The sequence below is a fragment of the Canis aureus genome, chromosome 32 (assembly GCF_053574225.1).
Source record: "Canis aureus isolate CA01 chromosome 32, VMU_Caureus_v.1.0, whole genome shotgun sequence".
Classification (NCBI taxonomy): domain Eukaryota; kingdom Metazoa; phylum Chordata; class Mammalia; order Carnivora; family Canidae; genus Canis; species Canis aureus.
In genome coordinates this window covers 36,532,723-36,555,978 of record NC_135642.1, presented here as the reverse complement: position 1 = coordinate 36,555,978, position 23,256 = coordinate 36,532,723, and the positions used below count along the sequence as shown (strand labels likewise).

General features: G+C 35.4%; 1 protein-coding gene across 8 annotated transcripts in view; it reads right to left on the bottom strand.

Annotated features, from left to right (window-relative positions):
- The window catches only part of MAP2K5 (mitogen-activated protein kinase kinase 5), a 257,977-nt gene that overhangs the window by 155,093 nt on the left and 79,628 nt on the right, over positions 1-23,256 (bottom strand). For all 8 annotated transcript variants that reach the window (XM_077881620.1, XM_077881621.1, XM_077881619.1 and 5 more), the window contains 3 exons: positions 16,600-16,639; positions 6,311-6,379; positions 6,122-6,203 (listed from right to left, as the gene is read on the bottom strand). In XM_077881620.1, coding sequence (XP_077737746.1) covers positions 6,122-6,203; positions 6,311-6,379; positions 16,600-16,639 — 191 coding nt within the window. The remainder of the gene's footprint in view (positions 1-6,121; positions 6,204-6,310; positions 6,380-16,599; positions 16,640-23,256) is intronic.

Sequence of the window (23,256 nt, the reverse complement as noted above, 5' to 3'; positions counted from 1 at the left end):
CCACCCACCACCCCTAGTTCGTTTCCCAGAGTTAGGGGTCTTCCATGTTCTGTCTCCCTTTCTGATATTTCCCACTTATTTTTCCTCCTTTCCCCTTTATTCCCTTTCACTATTATTTGTATTCTCCAAATGAATGAGACCATATAATGTTTGTCCTTCTCCAATTGACTTATTTCAAACGAAACATTCTCCAGAATAGACAGTGTTAGGGCATAAAACAAGTCTCAATAAATTTAAAAGGATTGAAATCATATAAAGTATGTTCTCTGACCTCAAAAGAGTATTAGAAATCAACAACAGAAGGACATTCAATGTGGAAAATTACATATTCCTAACTGAAAATCGGTCAAAAAAGAAATTGCAAGGGATTTCATTTATGGGGAATTAGAAAATACTTTAAAATAAATGAAAATGAAAACACAACGTATCAGAACTTCTAGGATGTAGTTAAAGCAGTGCTTAAAGGGAAATGTATAAGCTACAAATGCCTTCATTAAATAAGATCTCATATCAGTATCATGACTTTCCACCTTAAAAAAACTAGAAAAAGAAGAGCAAGAAGGTAGTAGAAGAAATAAATGAGTATTAGAGAAGAGATAAATGACATAATAGAAAAATAGAGAAAAATCAAAGAAACCAAAGTTGGTTCTTTGAAAAAGACAAACTGACCAACTTTTAGCTACACTGACCAAGAAAAAAAGAGAAAAGATTCAAATTACTAAAATCTGGAATGAAAGAGAGAAAATACCAACTTTACAGAAATAAAAATGATTACAAAAGAATACTAGGAACAACTGTATATTAGCAAATTAGAAAATTTAGATGCAACAGACAAATTTTAGAAAGCCACAAACTATCAAAACTGACTCAAGAAGAAATAGACATTCTGAATACCTATAATTAGTAAAGAAATTGATTGGTAATCAAAAAACTACTTAGAAATATTATTCAGTCTTAAAAAGGAAAAAAAAAATCTGACACATCCAACAGCATGGAATGAACTTGAGGACATTATACAAAGTGAAACATGCCAGTCCCCAAGAGACAAATACTGTATGATTCCACTTTAATGAAGTACCCAGAATCATCCAATTCACGCAAACAAAAAGCAAATGTTGGTTGCGAGGGGCTGGGGGTTGGAAGCAGTGAGGAGTTACTGGTTTAATGGATAGAGAGTCTTAGTTTTGCAAGATGCAAAGAGTTCTAGAGATAGATGATGGTAGTTAATGCTGATGAACTACACACTTAAAGAATGGTTAATGTGATAAATGTTATATGTGTTATACTGCAATTAAAAAAAAACACTATTAAGAAAAACAGTCTAATGTTCAGTATTCTTCGAATCCTACTTGGCTGCATAAGAATGGGCCTTGAGCCTAAAACACCTGCTTACCAACAGATAAAGAGCCCATATAGCATATGCTGGGCTGGGTTTACCTCCCTGTTTTGGGATATCTTTCCCTGTTTCAGGCTCCATGTGTACTCCTTTGTCCTGCATAAGCATTTCTGACACCACAGGAGTGGGGGTTGGGTGGAGGATCCTTTTGGTGCAGCACAAGGAGTGTGTGTAGGTCAAAGGCCCCGCATACACTGTCAGGAAGGACCTGCTGTTGGCCACAAGGAAATGACACTCACTACCAAAATTAATCTTTCTATGTCTCTTTTTTTTTTTTATGTGAGTAAAGCACTGGTAAATCAGTGCTTCATAGTACTATGTTTTCCTAGGCAACTCCATACTAAGATGCAGTGGGCAGAAGTGCTTGGACTTCTGATAATCAGCAACAGAGGACACTTGACCATAAAAACTACTCACAAACAAAACCCAGAACCAAATGGCTTCACTGGTGAATTCTAACAAATGTTTAAAGAAGAATTAACAAAAATCCTTCACAAATTCTTTCAAAAACTAGAAGAGGATAAAACACTTTCCAACTCCCTCTTTGAGGACAGAATTATCATGACACCAAAATCAGACAATGACATTATAAGAAAAGAATACTGTAGATCAATATTCCTTAAGTATATAAAGGTAGGGTTGCCTGGGTGGCTCAGTCAGTTAAGTGTCTGCCTTCGGCTCAGGTCATGATCCCTGGGGTCCTGGGATCCAGCCCCATATTGGGCTCTCTCCTAGGCAGGGAGCCTGCTCCTCCCTCTCCTTCTGCCTACCACTCCCCCTTCTTGTGCACTCTCTCTCTCTCTCTGTCGAATAAATAAATATATTTTTAAAAAGGATATAAATATAAAAATTAAAAAATATACAGCAAATTGAACCCAGCAACATATAAAAAGGATTATACGTTATGTCCAAGTGGAATTATCTCAGCAATACAAGATGGGTTCACCATGCAAAAATCAATTAATGCAATACACCATAATTATAGGATAGTGGATTTAAAAAGCATGATCATTTCTTTTTTAAAAAAGATTTATTTATTTGAGAGGAGAGAGGGAGAGTGTGCACACACATACACATGGGGGGGCAAAGGAAGAAGGAAAGAATCTTTTTAAGATTTTTATTTATTCATGAGAGAAAAAGAGAGAGAGAGAGAGAGAGAAAGGCAGAGACACAGGCGGAGGGAGAAGCAGGCCCATGCAGGGAGCAAGACATGGGACTTGATCCTGGGTCTCCAGGATCAGGCCCTGGAATGAAGGTGGCGCTAAACCACTGAGCCACATAGGCTGCCCAGAGGGAGAGAATCTTAAGCAGACTCAGCACTGAGAATGGAGCCTGATGTGGGGTTTAATCTCACAACCCTGAGATCATGACCTTAGCTGATATCAAGAATTGGATGCTTAACCAACTAGCCCACCCAGGTGCCCTACATGATCATTTCAATAAATACAGAAAAACCAACTGATAAAATCTAATGTCTTTTCAATATAAAAATATTCAATAAGCTTGGAAGAGGAGACTTTCACAACCTGATAAAGGCCATCTACTAAAAACTCACAGCTAAAACCACACTTAATGGTGAAAGACTAAAAGCTTTCCTTCTAGGATCAGGAGCAAAAGAAAGATGTCTGCTTTTACCACTTGTATTTGACATCGTAGCCAGGATAATCAAGCAAGGAAGAGAAAAAGCATCCAGACTGGAAAGAAAGAAGTAAAACTAGATCTATTTGCAGATGGCATGATCTATATAGAAAACCCTAAGGAATTTTAAAAAACCTATTAGGATTAAGAAACAAGTTTAGAAAGGTAGCAGGATACAAGATCAATATACAAAAATCATTGATATATCTACACACTAGCAATGAACAATTAAAAAATGAAATTAAAAGTTCAATTTACAATAGAATAAAAAAATATTTAGGAATAAATTTAACAAAAGAAATGTAGAACTTGAACACTGAGACCTATATAACATCACTGAAAAAAATTAAAGAGGATATAAATAAATAGAAAGATACTGTGTCTTCATGGAGTGGAAGACTTAATATTGTTAGGTTGGCAATACTCCCCAGTTTGATGAATAAATTCACTGGAATCTGTACCAAAATCCTAGCTTGATTTTTTTGGTGTGTAAATTTTTGGCAAGCTGATTATAAAATTCATATGAAAATGCAAGGAACCCAGAATGGCCAAAATAATCTTGAGAAAGAATAAAGTTGGAGTACTCACGCTTAATTTTTTTTTTTTTTTTTTTTACTCACGCTTAATTAAAAATCTTATTACAAAGCTAAAATAATCTAGAATAATAAGGTAAAAGCAAGCAAGTACAGTCTGGTACTGCCACAAGGATGGGCAAATAGATCAATGGAATAGAATCAAGAGCCCAGAAATGCATTTCATGGTCAATAAATTTGTGACAAGAGGGCCAAGAAAATTCAATGGGAAAGAATAATCTTTTTAACAAGTGGTGCTAGGACAACTGGATATTCACATGTAAAAGAATGGATGTGGATTCTGTATCATATACAAAAATTAACTCAAAATGGATCAGAAACTTAAGTGTAACAGTGAAAATTATAAAACTCTTAGAAGAAAACAGGTGTACATTTTCATGACTTTGGATTATAATTTCTTATATATAGTATCTAAAACATAAATAACCAAAGAAAAGACAGATGAACTGAACTTCACCAAATTTTACAACTTTTGTGCTTCAAAGGGCACTATCAAGAAAATGAAAAGACAACTCACAGAATGGAAGAAAATATTTGCAAATCATACATTTGATAAGAGTGTAGTATCCAGAATATTAAAAGAATTCTTTCAACTCAACAATAAAAACACAAGTAATCCATGTAAAGACAAAGGATTTGAATACACATTTCTCCAAGGAAGAGATACACATGGCCAATAAGCACATGGAAATATTGTCCATGTCATTAGTCATTAGAAAATCTAAATCAAAACTAAAGAGATACCATTTTTCACCAGGTTATAATAAAAAGACACACAATAACAAGTGTTGGCAAAGATGTGGAGGAATTGGAACCCTCTGTTACTGCAGCCTTGAAGGCAACCTGGTGTGAAATAGAATGTAACAGTTTGGCAGTTCCTCAAAAAAAATAGAGTTACCATATAACCCAGTAATTTAACTCCTAGATATATACACTCAAGAGAACTTAAAACATATGTCCACACAAAAACTCGTACACAAACACACAGAGCAGCATTATTCACAACAGCCCAAAAGTGGAAACACCTAAATGCCCATCAACTGATGAATGAATGAAGGAAATGTGGTACATCCACACAATGGATTATCATTTGGCCATAGAAAGGAATGAAGGACTGATACATGCTACAACGTGGATAAATCTTAAGAATGTTATGTTAAGGGGCAGCCTGAGTGGCTCAGGGGTTTAACACTGACTTCAGCCCAGCACGTGATGTGATCCTAGAGACCCAGGATTAAGTCCCACATCGGGCTCCAAGCATGGAGCCTGCTTCTCCCTCTGCCTGTGTCTCTGCCTGTCTCTCTTTCTGTGTCTCTCATGAATGAATGAATGAATGAATGAATGAATAAATAAATAAAATCTTTAAAAAAAAAGAACATTATGTTAAGTATAAGAAGCTAGACACAAAGGCCACACATGATTCCATTTACATAAAAAGTCCAAGATAAGGAAATCTAGAGAGAGAAAATAGTTTAGTTGTTGCCACAGACTAGGGGAAAGAGAGAATAGTGGCTAAGGAGTTGGTTTCTGGGATGATGAAAATATTTTGGAATTAGTGATGATGAGGTTGCACAACCTTGTGCATATACTCAAAACCACTGAATTGTATATTAAAATGGTGAATTTTATGGTGATTAAATACGCCATCTCAATAAATACATATTTTAATGAAGCTAAATTTAGAACACATGATATACCTTATTATACTATCAAGGTATCAACACTGGCTTGTTAAAAAGTCTTGCAATGCATGAACTAGGTGATTCAGTAATATACTGAGAATCCCCCAAATGAACTACATATATTTAAAAAATGTTGAGTTTTAAAGGGCTAGACATTGAAAAACCGAATATGTAAAATCTAAAGATGGCTTTGATTTAAAATGGGTAAATAACAATGGTGATATCATTTCAGGAATAGGGTACCAGGAAATCTGCATTTTGCCAAAATCTTCAGATCAAGAAAGAGTTACCAACATAGAATTGAATGAAAAATACATATGAAAGGAAACGGCTGGAGTCCAAAGAAAACTAAACACATCTTGGCTAAACAGCTGTGTTGAAAAACAATTTCTTATCTTGCAATTAAGAACTGATTTCTTTCTAAAAGACACAGGACATTGGGTTAATAGATTTCTTTAAAAGAAAATCTGTTTTGGCTATTGAAACATTAAAAGAACAGAACATCTGTTTTGCAAGTAAAGACAGATTGTATGGAAGAATCAAATATCAAACCACCGATTAGACCAGCATTTAATCTGTTCTATTTAAATTTTCAATAAAAGTAAATGAAATTACATTCTTGAAATTATAGCTCAGCTCTAAATATTTAACACCAGGAACCTCTAACACTGAGATGTTTTAGAGTATAAAGGAGGTCATTATTGGTATATTTTAATTATTTTTAATTCTACATGACATTTATATCAGGATCAGGTTTTAAAGCACTCTACCTCCCAAATCATTTTAAAAGTATTATAATAGGGAAAACTCACCATCCATGAATTCTGTACATATTGAAATCCTGTTTTCTACGAAAAATGCACCATAAAACCCTATGATATATGATGAATCACACTGTAACAAAAATAAGACAAAAATAGTTAAAAAAAAACAAAAAAAACTGCCAGCCAATACCATAAGATGCTTTATGGGGAAAAAAAAAAAGACCAAGAAAAAATTACCTTATAAAGAATTTCCAATTCAGACATAATTTGCTTCTGAAGTTCCAGTGTAATATCTAGTAGTATGACCTAAATACAGAAAGGAATCAACATTCACATATATATTCTCCTTTAAATTAAATATAACTATACTCACCATGAAATTTAAAAAGGAAAAAATATGATGTTTCCTCTATTCATTGCCCCTTGCTCCTCTCCACTACTATAACCCCCAGGAATAAAACTGTACCCACATCTGCCTAACCCTTTGTATTGGGGGAGGTGGTAGAGAAGTGATTGATGGGACCAAGGAAAAAGCCAGGTCTCAAAGGTCAGTATTAATGGCTTTAAAAGTCAGTTAAGTTATAACACCCTTAATTTATATACCCTATTTTGGCCACATTGGTTATTTCCAGAAAACGGAGAAAGGAATGACCCTGAAACCATTAAAAGAAAAATTGTCTTGTTCAAATACTAGGTGATAAGCAGAGAGGATGATGAGTAAAAATGATATTTAAGTTGGGCTTTTTAGTTAATGGAGTTTTAAAAAATACAGTATCTATTTATATTATTCAAAATCATGTTTCTTTGCTAATACTATAATAAAATGCTGGAGCTTGAAGGAACCACAGAAATTATTTCATCTAATTTTCTTGTTTTATTATTTTTAAGAATTTTTTTTATTGGAGTTCAGTTTGCCAACATTTAGCATAACACCCAGTGCTCATCCCGCCTAATTTTCTTGTTTAAAGGAAGAAACCAAGGTACTGAGAAGCCACACAGTCTGGCAATGTCAGGGTCCCTCCCTGACTCCCAGGACGCCTCTTAGAATGTCCCAGTGGTTTATGGTTTTCCTTAAAGTACCAACCACTGAGAAAGACTCATAACATGGAAATGTAAAATAATTTACAAACTTAGAATAAATTCTAATCTATTTCAAACACTTGTTTCTTAAGAAAGGAGACCATCAATTGTTCAAATTTTACTGAACAGTTCAGTGAAGCCAATTCAAGGGAAATTGTTTTTACTTAAAAAAGACAGTGTTGAGAATAAAATAGGTAAAAGGTAATTTTTAAGATTTGTGGCAGAGTTTCTGACTCTAGACATTTCTAGATAAAAATTTAACATTCATGGATACAATAGTGCAGTTATACACTATCCAACACTGAACCACATTTTGTATTACAACTGGAGAATATATATACTCATACTGGAAAATTACCATAAATTATGAATTGCAAACTGCTGATAGAGTAAGAAAAGAAGAGGATAATTCTAAAACACACATTTTATAGTACTGACATTCATTTGAGGGAGGGAGAAGTGAGGGGGGAAAAAGGCACGGCCAGTTTCTATCAAGAGTTTTTGCTTTAGGGTTATTTATAAAAGCTCTCACTAAACCAGATTGTAAGTGTAATACAAAACTGCCAAGAAACATTTAAACATTTCTCCTGATCAATAGTTGTTTGCCAACAATAATCACTTACATTTTTGTTCCTGTATAAAACTTAGTGACAAAATGAATTCATCTAGTGTGTTTCAATTCCAGGCCACAAAATATCGAAACAATTCACACCACTATGTCAAGGGGACATACAGGGACTCTCACTCCAAAAAACTAAAAGAAATGAACTTATTATTACCTTAAAGCAGTGATCCTCAAACCTGGCCTCATATTATAATTACTTTTATATAAAAGTATTTATACCAATACATGAAGGTACTTTAAACAAATCCTGGTGCACTGGTCTTACCCCAGAAGAATGGAATCAATCTTTGGTTGGGATCACATCACATTTTATTATTCTTAAAAAACTATCCACCTGATTTTGAACGGAAAGTAAGGTTGAGAACCACTTACCCAAGGTTTCAAAAATGCCATTTATTCAGTATTCTGTATGACTACTAAGATATACAGTATCTTCAGGCCCCCAATCCAGAAATGACAGGATCGACATGATTAGCCAACACTTTGCAATTAACCCCAAATTACTGGCTGTAAACATATCATTCCCTTGATCAAGAACCTTAATTAGGTACCCATGGTCTAGCATAACATTAAAATTCTAGCACGACATTGAGAGAATTCCTCCACAATCTAGTTATTCCATCTCCTTTTCCCACTACTCCCCACCACAAACCCAATTCTCACGTGAAGCCAGGTGATTTGAAAGGCAGCTATGCTCACCACTGTACCACCAATGCAAAAACTAGGTGCTTTTGTACTGGTGGTCCACACACACATCCTGTGCTTTCCCCACTTTCAGTCTTTGCTCTTGACGTTCCCTCCACTTGAGGTGTGCTTCCCCACTCCTCCCCACCCACCCCACAGTTACTAATTATAAAACCTTTTTTATCTTCTGGACCCAGCTTGAATGCCACCACTACCTCCATGAAGCCAGCCCCAAGCCCTCCATTAGAATTTACCTCTAGCTCCGGTCCTTGGTATTTCTCCTTATTACATTATGCCTTGGCATTCATGCCTATCTCCTAACACCACAAGCCTAGAGAGTAAAGTGGTTGTAAGCCCCTGAGGGCAAAGACTGAGCTTTGGGCATCTTCCTCTCTCGTCCCCTTCCCCCTACACCCAGTACCCAGCACAGGGTCTTACTTACAGCAGCGCCCATTAAGTGATGTGGGATTTAATTAAAGTACTCCTTATAACCATAATCCTCTAAATAAGAAGCTGTTTCTAGACAGGAAGGAGGTGGATTGTTTGATTTCTTCAATTGAATTTAAAACTGAAGACATAAACAGCAAAATAAATAAAAGTGCCACACTGACCTAAAATATATCAAGTAATAATTCTAATGGATCTGGATCATTCTTGGTATTTGTTATGGTCCAGAACAGTGGAGATTCCATAATGGTGCGAAAGTGAATAAAGTAATTTCTGGAACTTAAGAGGGAAAGTAAAATTCACCTTAAAATAACTCTACTGAAATGTTCTTCTATTTTCTGGGAGACTTGGCACTCTAGGTAGAAGGTTAATTCTCCTTCCCCTGGGCATTCCTGACAGTGAGCTTTTAAACTGCTAAAAATAAGTCTAATTCCTTATTTGAAAGCAATGGAAAAAAATCATGGCAAACACAAATTTTCTTTTTAAAGTACAAGGAAAGTATGGACTCCTTGAGTCTTCATTATTATTTTGATATTTTCTCCTTCAGAAGAGCTCAATTTTTCAAACCGGAGAGGATCTGCACATGAAGGAGTTTCACAGAGAAAGGGTTAAAATGAGAAACTGAAATACCTGGATGCATTTCTGCTGCTCTCCACTACACCTCCAGGACAAATAAGGATGAGTTGTCAAGTTAAATATAAGCAGTCAAGTGACTGAATTATAATTTACTCTGTGCTCAATTTAAATTAGTGTGAGGCTATTAAAATATACAGTATAAATACGGCAATTCATCACAAGCTGTCATGGATGACTTCATTTATTTGCTGGAGTGGCAAACGCTGCACTAAAGGGAAAGAGAGCAAAATCACAGGTCAAATTAAGCCTCTATTCTGTTTTAATTCGCTTATTTAATCTGTGGCGACATAATTGTCTTTTACAGTATGTACAACTCAGAAAGGAAATTTGGGAGGATTACAGTCAGTATACAAATGATTAATCAAACGGTCCATTTAAATGCTAGTTTAAAAGCAGCAGAAACCCAAAGCAGTCAAAGAATGATAATCAGCACATGCTATATACAAGCTAAGAAATTTCTTCTTACATGACTTTTTCCCAGTTAGAAAATAAAAAATATTAGGAAAGCTGTTAAGCTGTATTTTGAAAGATCTTATAGAATACATTAAAGACATAAAAAGGTTCTGGTTGAAAGATGGCTATTTTTATTTGTTTTCTGCTCTACTTGCTTGCAACTATCTTGCTTACCTACAATAACCCCACGTCCCAAAAAAGCAAGTTAGAAACAAATTTCATGAGTTACGGTCATTATCAAATGGTTATCTTTGGTTAGTAGTTTCCAAAATGTTCTTTTTAAGGTAGAAATTTTCTAAATTCAGTGGTATAAAATAAAAATCCAAGGTCTTTCTATTCTATCCAAAATTCAACTTGCTTTTTAGAATATCTGAAGTGATATTTTCCCGCCTTTGAAATCTGAAAGGGGAAATACCATAATAATCTTTTGTTAGTCTAAAAAAGCAAGAACATTTAGAAGAACAAAAATAGAAATATTTTGGGTAGGAAGAAAAAAGTAATGGGTTTTCAAGGACTCTCATCTAATTGCTCCCATAGACATTCAAAGTGTTGGTCCAACTGACTACTTGGCTTGGAAAATTAAATTTCCCTCATCATTCTATGCAGGCATCAGAGCCCTGCAGGTGATTCTGTTTAGACAAGGACTGTGATTTGCTGCTCTTCACAATCCCTCTATGACATGAGGCAGCCCCGTTTCACAGCTGAGGTCACAGAGAGGTTCAAGTGACATGCTTGAAGTCACACAAAAGTCAGGAGGGGGTCAGGAAAAGATCAAATGCACTTCTAACTCTTAACCTTTCATTTCACCCTTTTATATATATATAATATATATATATATAAGAACTACTCTGGGTGAGAGCAATGGTCCATACAAAAAACACTATGGTTTCTTTTGTATGTGAGCTGAACTTGCTTTCAAGATGCTGCTTCAAAAGATGAATGAATGAACTAGAGAACAAATGAAAGAACCAAATTTATTTATTCAGTCATTCAACAAATTATGTGTTGAACATCTAGTTATTATATGCAGTCCTTTGTCTAGGCCCAAATGCAAGGTTCTGGATGATTCAATGAGTAAGACAAGAAAATAAATAAGATCTGTTCTCTATTTACAAAGAGATTTCAATGTAAGGGGAGAAATGCAGAAGTATATTAATAGCAAAATACAAGGCAGTATGTGACAACATCCGTAAGAAACACATACAGAGAATTCTAGAGAGGTTCAAAGGAGAAAGTGAGTGAGTGATAGATAGACCATATGTGACAGGATTTATCTATGTAAGTTCAATAGAGGAGCAGGCTTTGGAGCTGACCCTTGAAGGGTGTTAAGAATTTTGATAGGTAGAGACATGGGTGAAGGCATTCTAATTAGAGAAAAATATGTGAATCAAAGTGTTGAAGTGTGAAAGTACCTGGGTTCAGATAAAGCGAGGAGTTCAACTTAAAAGAAGCACAGCATTCAGACACATTAAGATAATGCTATAAAAAGTAGGCTGATAACATACTGTACAAGATCTTGGGTTTCATCCCATATAGTTTTTAGTTTATTTGGGAATAATACGGAGCCTCTGAAGACTTTTGGGAGGGGAAGAGATGTGACCAGAACTATGCTTTAGGAAACCAAATTTAAGGACAATGAGTAGCAATAAAGTATACAGGCTAAGAGCATGAACTTGAGGCAAGACTTGCCTGACTTCAAGTCTTAGTTCTATTGCTTATTAGTTGTGGAACCTTCAGCAAGCTATTTATTAATTAATTAATAATTAAATGAGGAAAGAGTAATAGTCTGCTTATTAGAACTTATTAGCACTCATTTATTAGCACAGTATAAATGATTGATAAATGGTAGCTTCCATTTCTTAGAGAACACTTTAAATGTTTAATGTCTGATGAGAGAAAAAACAACATCTGGATTATAGCGATGACAAGAAAGGAAGAGATCTAAAATAAAAAATACCAAACCCAGAAAAATTAACAGGCTCCCAGACATTGACAACAGTTAAAACAGGACAATGATTCTTGAGAGAGAGAAAAAAAGTAAGAAGAGCCCTAAGACTGCCTGCCTTACAGACTAGAGAGTATGTAGGCCCCTGTGTAGGGAGAGAAATTTAGGCAAAGCTCAGCCATCTCCCTACATTGAGGAGACAGAATGGGAGGGGTCTAAGGAAGCCAAGGCAGCTAGAGTTCCCAGACAGAAGACCAAAGAGAGAAGGATCCAGGGATCTGCCAAGGGGCCCCTGGAGTCTTCAGTTGATTAATGACCAATAAGTACCTGGATGTCAGGAAACTGAGGGCAGAGAAAGAACCACCAGAAAGAACTGGAGGAAACAATCTCCAGAACTCACACTAGGTAGAAAGAGTTTGTGTTTCCACCAGCCAGGGTGGAAAACCTCATAACTGTCAGGGTGCTGGTAAAATACTCAGAAGATTGTTGCCTTAACTGAGTGGAGTAAATTAGTTCGCGACTAGCCACTGGGCTGGTCCCATCTAATAAAGCTTAAAAGCAAGTCTTGAAAGGATCAAACTGTCTCAAAGTCACTAAACAGCATCTCAGAACAAGCTCAAGAATATTTATAGGAATGCAAAAAAACACGTAATGTCTATGATGCATGACTAGCATCCAATCAAAAATGACAAGATTTTTTCAAAATAAGAATATTGGGCACTTGGGTGGCTCAGTAGGTTAAGTGGCCAACTGGATTTTGATTCAGGTTGTAACCTCAGGGTCCTGGGATTGAGGCCTGCATTGGGCTCCATACTCAGTGGAGAGTCTACTTCAGCATTCTCTCTCTCCTTTTGCTCCTCCCCCCACTTGCTCACTCTCTTTCCCTCTAAAATAAATAAAATGTTTTTAAAAAAATAAGAAAATACAACCCAAAATGAGGAGAAAAAGCAATCAGTCAAAACTGACCCGAAATGACACATGATGGAATAGACAAAACCATTAATTCAGTTAATTATATTTCACATATTCCATAATTACATTACATATATTCAAGAAGATAGAAGGAAAATTAAGTATGTTAAGTAAAGACATTGAAGATGTAAAAAAGACCCACATAAACTTCTAGGGATAAAAAGTACAGTGTCTGAAACGAAAAATATACTGGACAAGATTAATAGCAGATTAGACAATGCAGATGAAAACTTGAGTAACTGATAATAGAAACTATACAGAAATGAAACATCAGAGAGAAAAAAAGACTAAAGCAAACAAGAGAGCATCATTCTGCTGTGGGACTTCAAGTAGCCTAATACATATGCAATTTAAGGTCCAAAGTTGATGGGGGAAGAATAATGGCTAATATTTCCCCAAATTTGATGAAAGCTAAAAATCCACAGAGCTGAGAAGCTCAACAAATCCTAAGTATATGAATCAAGAAGAAAATTACATAAAATCTCATTATCATCAAATTGCATAAGATGAGAGATAAAGAAAAAAATCCTAAAAGCAGCCAGAAAAGAAGTCAGTTCTAACATACAAAAGAATCAAGATTTAAAATGACAGTAAGCTTTTCATTGGAAAGAATGCAAACCAGAAGACTGTGAAACAAAATCTTTCAAATGTTGAAAGAAAAGAGCAATCAACGTAGAATTCTCTATCTGGTGAAAACATCTTCCAAAAATGAAAGTCAAATATACATTTTTCAGATATGCAAAAGCTAAAAGAATTCATTACCAGAAGACTCTTGCACTATACGAAATGTAAAAGAAGAAAAGTCCTTTAGACAAAAAAAAAGTGATATAAGAATAAAGTTTGAATCTACACAATTAAATAAAGAGCACTGGAGTTGGTAAAAACAGGAGTTAAATATAAAATAAATCTTTTCTTACTGTTGAAATGTCTTTAAAAGACAAGTAACTATCTAAATAAAAAATAGTAATAATGTATTTTAGGGTTTATAACATATGAAAAAGTAAAATGTATAATAGCAAACTAGTTGAGGATGGGGGAAATGAAAGTATACTTGGGATTACAAAGTTACATACTAGGGATCATACCAGTTACAAAGTTCTCATACTAGGGATCCCTGGGTGGCTCAGCAGTTTATCTATCTTCCTATCTTCCGCCCAGGGTGCAATCCTAAAGTCCTGGGATCGAGTCCCATATCGGGACTGCATGGAGCCTGCTTCTCCCTTTGCCTGTGTCTCTGCCTCTCTTTCTGTGTCTCTCATGAATAAATAAAATCAATCTTAAAAAAAAAAACCCAAAGTTCTTATATTATAGATAGTGGTATAATATTACTTGAAGGTAGACTATGATAAATTAAAGATATATACTATAAACTCTAAAGCAACCACTCCAGAAAAAGGACATACAGATAGAATAGAAAACAAACAGCAAGATGACAGAACTGAATCCAAACACAGTAATAACCACATGAAATGTTAATGGTCTAAATGCCCCAATTAAAAAGCAGAAATTATTATAATGGATTAAAGTATAAGACCCAATTATATGCAGGCTACAAGAAATTTATCTCAAATAAAAAGACACAACAGGTTAAAAGTAACAGGTTATCGCATGCTAACACTAGCCAAAATAAGCTACACTACCTGTTTATCTTAATATTAGACAATGTAGATTTCAGAGCAAGGAATATTATCATAGCTTAAGAAAGGTCATTTTGTAATGAAACAATAAAGGTGCCAATTCATCAAGAAGACATAACAATCCTAAATACATCTAATAGATCTTCAAAAAAGATAATGTAAAAAAAAATGATAGGATTGCAAGGAAAAAAACAGACAAATCCACAACTATTGCTGGAGATTTCAACACTCATCTTTCTTTCAATAGTTGACAGAATAAGCAGATTAAAAACAGTAACTATACAGAAATTTTGAATACTGGCAGCCAACTTGATCTAACTGACATTTATACAACACCCTATACAACAGACTATCCATTTTTTCCCTGTACATAGGAAACACCAAGGTAATTCATGTTCTGGGCCATAAAATAAATCTCAATACATTTAAAATAATTCCAATTATACAAAGTATGTTCTCTACCCACAACAGACTTAAAATTAGAAATCAATAATGGAAAGATTGGGAAAATCTCCAAATATATGGAAACTAACACATTGCTCAGATTTAATTAAAAAAACAAAACAAAAACAAAACCTGGGACACCTGAGTGGCTCAGCAGTTAAGCGTCTGCCTTCTGCTCAGGGTGTGATCCCAGAGTCCCGGGATCAAGTCCCATATCGGGCTCCCTGCATGGAGCCTGCTTCTTCCTCTGCCTGTGTCTCTCTGCCTCTCTCTCTCTCTGTCTTTCATGAATAAATAAATTAAATATTTTTAAATAAATAAATAAATTTAAAAACCTGCCTGTTTTGAAGAAATGACACATTTCTTTCTCTCAGAGTATGACTATTAAATAAGTTACATGGTTTTTGCCTTGGCTGCCAAGAAGCTCAGAGCTAAATAAGAGGTTTATTTTTATTTTTTTAAGATTTATTAATTCATTTTAGAGAAAGAAAGAGAAAGCATGAGTAGGAAGGGCAAGGGGAGAGGGAGAAAGAATCTCAAGCAGACTCTGGGCAGAGCTCAGGGCCTGACATGGGGTTGGATCTCAAGACTTTGAGATCGCAACCTGAGCTAAAACCAAGAGTTAGGTGCTTAACCAACTGAGTCACCAAGGCGCCCCTAAATATATCTACTCTGAAATTACTCATTCATTCAACTCAGATGAAGTTTAAACACAACAATCTTACCTCTACTCTTAAGTCATTCGTTCAACTTACTTTAAGCATCTAGTATGTTTCATAAATTTTATAGAATCTAGGGATATAAAGTGACAGCAATATAGTCCTCACTCTGAAGCTCAGTTTTATGGTCAGGTCTAGTAGAAAATATATTTGCAAACACCTGTTTTCATTTATTCAAAAATCTCAACTTTAACAGTTCTTTCTAAAATGTGTCCTTTCTGGGAACACCTGAGTGGCTCAGCAGTTGAGTGTCTGCCTTCAGCTCAAGGCGTGATCCTGGAGTACCAAGATCAAATTCCACATCAGGTTCCCTGCATGGAGCCTGCTTCTCTCTCTGCCTGTGTCTCTGCCTCTCTCATGAATAAATAAATAAAATATATTTTTAAAAATGTGTCCTTTCTTTAAAATTGCTTTTAATCCTTTCCATAAACAGCTATTAGCACCCTGCCATACCCAACTAAATAATCATGCACAATAATTTTAATAGTAGCCTAGGTTAAACATGATTCAAAGTGTATGAAATTATGAAAAATTATAATGCACTTGCAAGGCCAAATAGTTACTTTTTAGATGATTTATAGGAATGCTCCCTTCTCTTGGAGTGAACAACTTAAAGTTGACTGTCTTTAAATATATCATCAGCAATAATCTAAGAGTTATGATATCTAAAGGAACATATAATTCAATAGCAGTGTTTGAGTAGGTGAAAGTACCCTCTGGGAGAGGAGGGAGCTGAATATCACAATAGGACCATAGCTTTCATCACCTACCCTCCAAAACTTAAACCATTTCATCTCCTCTTTCATGATACCTGTGACTCAAGCTAACAGGGGAAGAGAAAGTAGTGAGCATCATGAATTTCATAAAATTTATCCAGCACTTACCTTTACAGCTAATATTTTCCCACTCGGGACATGATATGCTCTATGGGAAGAAAAAAAAAAAAAACAAAATCACTTGGGATACTAAACAACCTACAGAATGGTTAAGGACATAAATGTGAATCTGAACATATCTGCAGTAATGGGATATGTGATACTTTAAAAGAACACTAATAACATTAGTAGCTTATATTTTTATTGAGCTTAATGGTTTAGACAGTGATTCATTATACATTACCTTAAAATAACCCCCTGAGGTAATGCTGGTATTATTATCCTCCTTTTATAGACAGAGAGCTCTGAAGCACAGAGAAGCTAAGCAGTTTTCTCAATTGTACAAAGTCAGTAAGTGGCAGAACTAGACCTCAAACCCAGGTCTTCTGCCTCCAGACCTTCACAGTCTTCTGTAAGTCTTCTGCTAAGCATTGTAGAGTCATATGAAGTAGGAGGTTTTCCTTTTGTTTACTTCAATTATAGAAACAGATAAACTATATCCCTATGTTTCATCAAAATAATCTCAAAACATGAGGAATTAGCTATGGCTTAAGATACAAATTCATATAAGAAATCACAGACTTATCAGGCTCAAGTATGTGGTTCATCTTTTCCTAAAGCTGGCATCTCTCAATTTTAAAAAAGCTTTGGAAAAGAGGCAAGCTCAAATGATCAGATAGAGTGAAATAACTACAGTTTAAATCAAGGCATAGAAATGGATTCATTTATGAAAAAGAATAACAGAGTAGGTTTGCAGAAATAAGATATCATTACTTCTCATTAAGACCTTCGTGTTTAAAAGACATATGGCCTTGCACACATGTTCTGAAAGGACTGTACATTCTGACCATTATCCAGGGACAATCTGATATAAAAATGTCTAAACAAACCACACAATATAAACAAGCACTGTTATTGCAAGATATATTTACCAGGCTCCCAATAATGACTTGGCAATGATTTAGTAGTAAAAACTGCCATTTCTTAAAATAAAAACAATATATATTCTACTATTATCAAAATGAAAACATCAGTTTTTGCTGTATGGGTAGAAATATGTGAATGAGGGATCCCTGAGTGGTTCAGCGGGTTTAGCACCTGCCTTCGGCCCAGGGCATGATCCTGGAGACCGGGGATCGAGTCCCACATTGGGCTCCCTGCATGGAGCCTGCTTCTTCTTCTGCCTGTGTCTCTGCCTCTCTTGCTCTCTCTCTCTGTGTCTCTCGTGAATAAATAAATAAAATCTTAAAAAAAATGTATCTGGATGGTTGCTCTGACAAATTTTTTAGCAACTTTCTTTAGGTACAATTTTTTTTTTTTAAAGATTTAATGTATTCATTCATGAGAGACACACACACAGAGAGGCAGAGACACAGGCAGAGGGAGAAGCAGGCTCCATGAAGGAAGCCCAACATGTGACTTGATCCTGGGTCTCCAGGATCAGGCCCTAGGCTGAAGGCAGCGCTAAACCGCTGAGCCACCCGGGCTGCCCCAGGTGCAATTATATACGTAAAATTCACTCATTTTAAGTATGTATTTCAATGATTCTTTGGTAAATTTACAGAGTTTTTGCAATCACTGACAAGTGTTTTGTTGTTTTTTTTAAAGATTTTACTTATCTATTCATGAGAGACACACAGAGAGAGAGAGAAAGGCAGAGACACAGGCAGAGGGAGAAGCCGGCCCCATGCAAGGAGCCCTACGTGGGACTCCATCCTGGGTCTCCAGGACCAGGCCCTGGGCTGAAGGCGGCGCTAAAATGCTGAGCCACCTGGGCTGCCCTCACAAGTGTTTTTTAAGTGACTGACTTATAGAAATGGCTTAGTTACTAAGAATACGCAAGCATTTGTAGCTTTTCACATATAAAATGTTACAAATTCAGGTAAGATTAGAAAAAAAGTATATATGAATATAGGTATGTATATATCTATATATTAGTGTTACAAGAAATTTGTTCTGCTTTTCCTATTTGAGTGGACAAAGGTCAAGCCAACTATGGAAGGTAAAACTTAGCCTTTGACAATCAATTGTAAAGAAATTCAATTATATCACATTTAAGGAAAAGCAAGATTATAAAAATTAAGTGGTAATTGTTCACCCTACTGAAGAGTTTTTTTTTAAAGATTTTATTTATTTATTTATTTATTTATTTATTTATTTATTTATTTATTTATCTATCAGAAACACAGAGAGAGCCAGAGACATAGACAGAGGGAGAAGCAGGCTCCTCGCAGGAAGCGATCCTGGAACTGATGTGTGACTCGATCCTGGAACTCTGCGATCACTCTGAGCCGAAGGCAGCCGCTCAACTGCTGAGCCACCCTGGAGTCCCTGAAGAGTTTTTTTTAATCTATAAGGTGTCTAAAGACTTTCTCTAAATATCAACCTTCAAGTATATATAAATACTATTAATTACACTTATAAAACAAATTATTTAAAAATTTTTTTATGTTTTAGATAAAGTGGTATACATTTTATAAGTGGAACCCCTGTAGTATACAGGTTTTAGAACAAATTACCATTTAATTTACTATGTATGTTAATATCAAACTTTTACAATGTGAAACTACATTAAAGGTAATGATTCAATTTATTATATATCTGAACTCATATAATATACTGGTATATAAAGACTAACACTATTTTTCTCACTGTTTGACAGAGAAGTTGTTAGATTAAGCTAATTTGAAATGTGATTTGAAGGAAGTTAATAACCTTATTCTATGTAAATATAGGTAACATGTAAGATTTAATGACATATTATTTCCCCCCTTACCATAGTTCTTCCAATTTCAACTTTAAAAATGCTGTATATTAGAATTTCTAACCAAGGACTGAAATATGAAGATAAAACAGTTGAATGCTTACACAAGGCTTCAAAATTTGCAAAGAGAACAATGGTGTTACTTTGGACAACAAGCAATCCCTGGACGTTTGAGACCAACAGCAATGATAAGGAGATGACTAGAAGATAATCTAATGTGTATACCATACTGGATAGTTTGGCAACTTAATAAGCTTGTCAAGAAAGCTGATGTCTTTTCCAAAAGAAAGGTCTCCTATTTCCAAGTGAATTAAAAGGGCGAGGCTTGATGATTTAATTATGACACACGTTAGTTCATCCGTGGAAGTTTGGGTTGGATTTCGAGCAAGAGAGATGTCGTGAGGTTTGGTTTACAGTGCAATGACAGTACCAGTTTAACATTTAATCACCAAGAGAAGTGAATGACAAAGGCAAGGCCAGGCAGGAGTCGAATGTGTCTCTTAACTTTGCAAATGGCATTCTACCTAGAGAAAAGGAATTTGTTTACTTTCAACAGATACTGCATCTCAATTGTCTTGACCTTCCCCAACACATTAACTATAAAGTGATTAATGAAGTTTGAATGGAGGCTCTGGTTACACCAAAAGACAACTATACACCTCTCCATTGTTTTAATTAACAGCTAACACTTCAAATTAGTTTACTGTTGCCACAGTAATTACCTGTTCCAGTGAGTGCATGAGGGAAACATTTTTATGTGATATTTTTAGTGCTGAGTCCTTGAGTCCACTTTCTTCGTCACCAGCACACATCTTCTGGGAATGGTCCCAGCCCTTAAAGTTGAGCCCACAACATAAACACTTTAGGATGGCATGAACTAAGCAACCTGGCCTAAGGTATTTGACGTTTAAAATAGCAAGGAGAGGGCAGCCCAGGTGGCTCAGCGGTTTGTCGCTGCCTTCGCCCCAGGGTATGATCCTGGAGACTGGGGATCGAGTCCCACGTCAGGCTCCCTGCATGGAGCCTGCTTCTCCCTCTGCCTGTGTCTCTGCCTTTGTCTCTGTCTCTCATGAATAAATAAAATCTTTAAAAAGATAAAAATAAAAAATAAAATAGCAAGGAGAGGAGTAAAAGATGGGGAACACTTACTGTGCATATTTTCTTTGGTTTTTCATTTGGAATAGGTTTTAGATGACTGGAGAAAAAGTTGGTATCAACCTTCAATTTTCATACAGAATCAGGTAATTTATTGAGCTCATAGGTAATACAGAGAATTGTCTAATCTAATCTTTTCTTTTTGGATTGGAAACACTCAAAAGCCATGTTTAAAAAACTTGTCCAGGGGCAGCCCCGGTGGCTCAGTGGTTTAGCGCCACCTTCGGTCCAGGGCCTGATCCTGGAGACCTGGGATCGAGTCCCTCGTCAGGCTTCCTGCATGGAGCCTGCTTCTCCCTCTGCCTGTGTCTCTGTCTCTCTCTTTCTCTCTCTCTGTGTCTCACATGAATAGGCAAATAAAATCTTAAAAAAAAAAAAGAGAGAGAATTTTTAAAAAATAAAAAAAATAAAAAATAAAATGAAAAACTTGTCCAAACTTACAGTCAATGACAAGGCCAAGACTGGAACTGGGGCACAATATATATATTTTAGGACCTTAAAGAAATATATGGTGATGTTTAAGTTTTCTTAACTGCATTTCAGGACAGGGAAATTTGTAATTCAAAACTTACAAAGGTGCTACCTATTTCCATCAGTCTAAGGACCATCACATCTGAATCTTCCCAGGCAAAGAAGTATTCTGTGAGCACTACTCGTCTATCATGGGAGGCAGAGAGCAAAAGGTGTTTTAAGTTTTTATTTAAATTCCAGTTAGTTAACATATAATGTAATATTAGTTTCAAACGTACAATATAGTGATTCAACACTTCCAAACAATACCTGGTGCTCATCACAAGTGCATTCCTTAATCCCTATCACCTATTTCACCCATCCCCTTACCCACTTATCCTCTGATAACAATCAGTTTGTTCTTGAAAATTAAGTCTGTTTTTTGGTTTGCCTTTTTTTTCCCTCCCTTTGCTCATTTCTTTCATTTCTTAAATTACACATATGGGTGAAATAATAGGGTATTTGTCTTTCTCTAGTTGACTTATTTTCTTAGTAGTGTACTCTCTAGTTCCATTCATGTTGTTGCAAATGGCAAGATTTCACTTTTCTTTATGGCTAAGTAATATTCCATTATATATATTACTACATCTTCTTATGCATTCATCCATCGAAAAGACAGTTGGGCTGTTTCCATAACTGGCTATTGTAAATATTAATGCTGCTATAAACATCAGATGCATGTATTTGAATTTTTATTTTTGCATTCTTTGGGTAGGTACCTAGTAGTGGTGATTGCTAGAACACAGGGAAGTGTGCTTCTCCCTTTGCCCCTCCCCCTGCTCAGGCTCACACTCTCTCTCAAATAAATAAATAAATAAATAAATAAAATCTTTTAAAAAAGTAAAACCTGTTAAAACTGAGTTATTTTTATGCTTTAAGAGTTAGGCTGTGTGCTCTATAAATGAAGGCTACTAAAGCTTTAATAATGAAGACTGGCAAAAGGCTGCACTGTATCATTTTCAGCACATTAAGAAATGCAAGTTATATTGCATGTTGAACCAACTTGTTAAAGACAAAGAATTAGACATCTGAAATGCTATGGCTATACCAAGATTCAAGGTCGAGATTTCATGTTTAGCTCTTGCCCACTACCAAAACTTATTTATACATACAGACAGGTATGGTAAGTGCCACTTTTGGTGTTCATCTCAGCAGAAAAACCACATGACAATCACTGTTGCTAAATGAGAAGCCTAATTTTCATTCTCCTTGGGTTAATAGGAAAGCTATTACTAATTATTATTAATATAAGCTACCTTAAAAAATCTACATATTTTCTTTCAATATAAACCCTAGATTATAAAATAAAAATTTGAGGCCTCTCCAAGTCTTTGGACCTTAGTATCTCTGTTATCACACTTAGCGCACTGCAGAAAAATTGTTTGTTTATCTCTCATACTGAGCAGGAAACACTACCATGTCTTAATCATCTTTGTATTCTTTACACTTTGTACAAGACCTAGCATGGTAGGTGCTCCGTTACTTAAAGAAATGTTCAGCAAATGAATAGAAAGAAAATCTATCACTTGGATAGAAGTTTACAAAGAAATTCTACATGCATTTAATTGATTCCATAATCTTATGAGCAGAAATTATTTTTTCCTTAGCTCCGAGATATCACTTAACATATAACACAAGTAGAAGTTATTATCATCCTCACTTTATGGGTAGGTTTCCAACTGCTGAATCAAAAGTCCTTATAAGGTTTCCATGAATCTGGTCCTTGATTACTCACTGATCTCTGCTTCTGCCAATTTCCCCTCTCCACAGTACTCACTCTGTTCCTCTAAACATCCCTGCCTCAGACCCTTTGCATCTACTCCTCAGGCCTGGAACACTCTTCCTTCCAATATCCACTTGGTTTGTTCTATCACTTCCTTCAGGCCAAAGTTACTTCTTTGACTAAAACAGCTCATTTTCTCTTGTTTTATTCTTCACAGAATTTATCAGCACCTAACCCAATTAATTAATAATATTTTCTGTCTGCTATCACTTGAAAGCAAGTGCCATGAAAAAAAGCACTTTTATTTTGTTATTTACTACTATACTTCCAGTACCTAAAATGTGCTGGCACATTTTATAAATATTTGTTGAATGAATGGATATATTCCCTTAATTGGTATATTTTTGTTTTTTATTTTTCTTTAGGCAGTGTAAGGTTTTACCAGGAAACTGTCCATTTTCTGCTTTCAATTTTATCATAAAGTTATTCATTGTATCCTCTTATTTTAAAAATC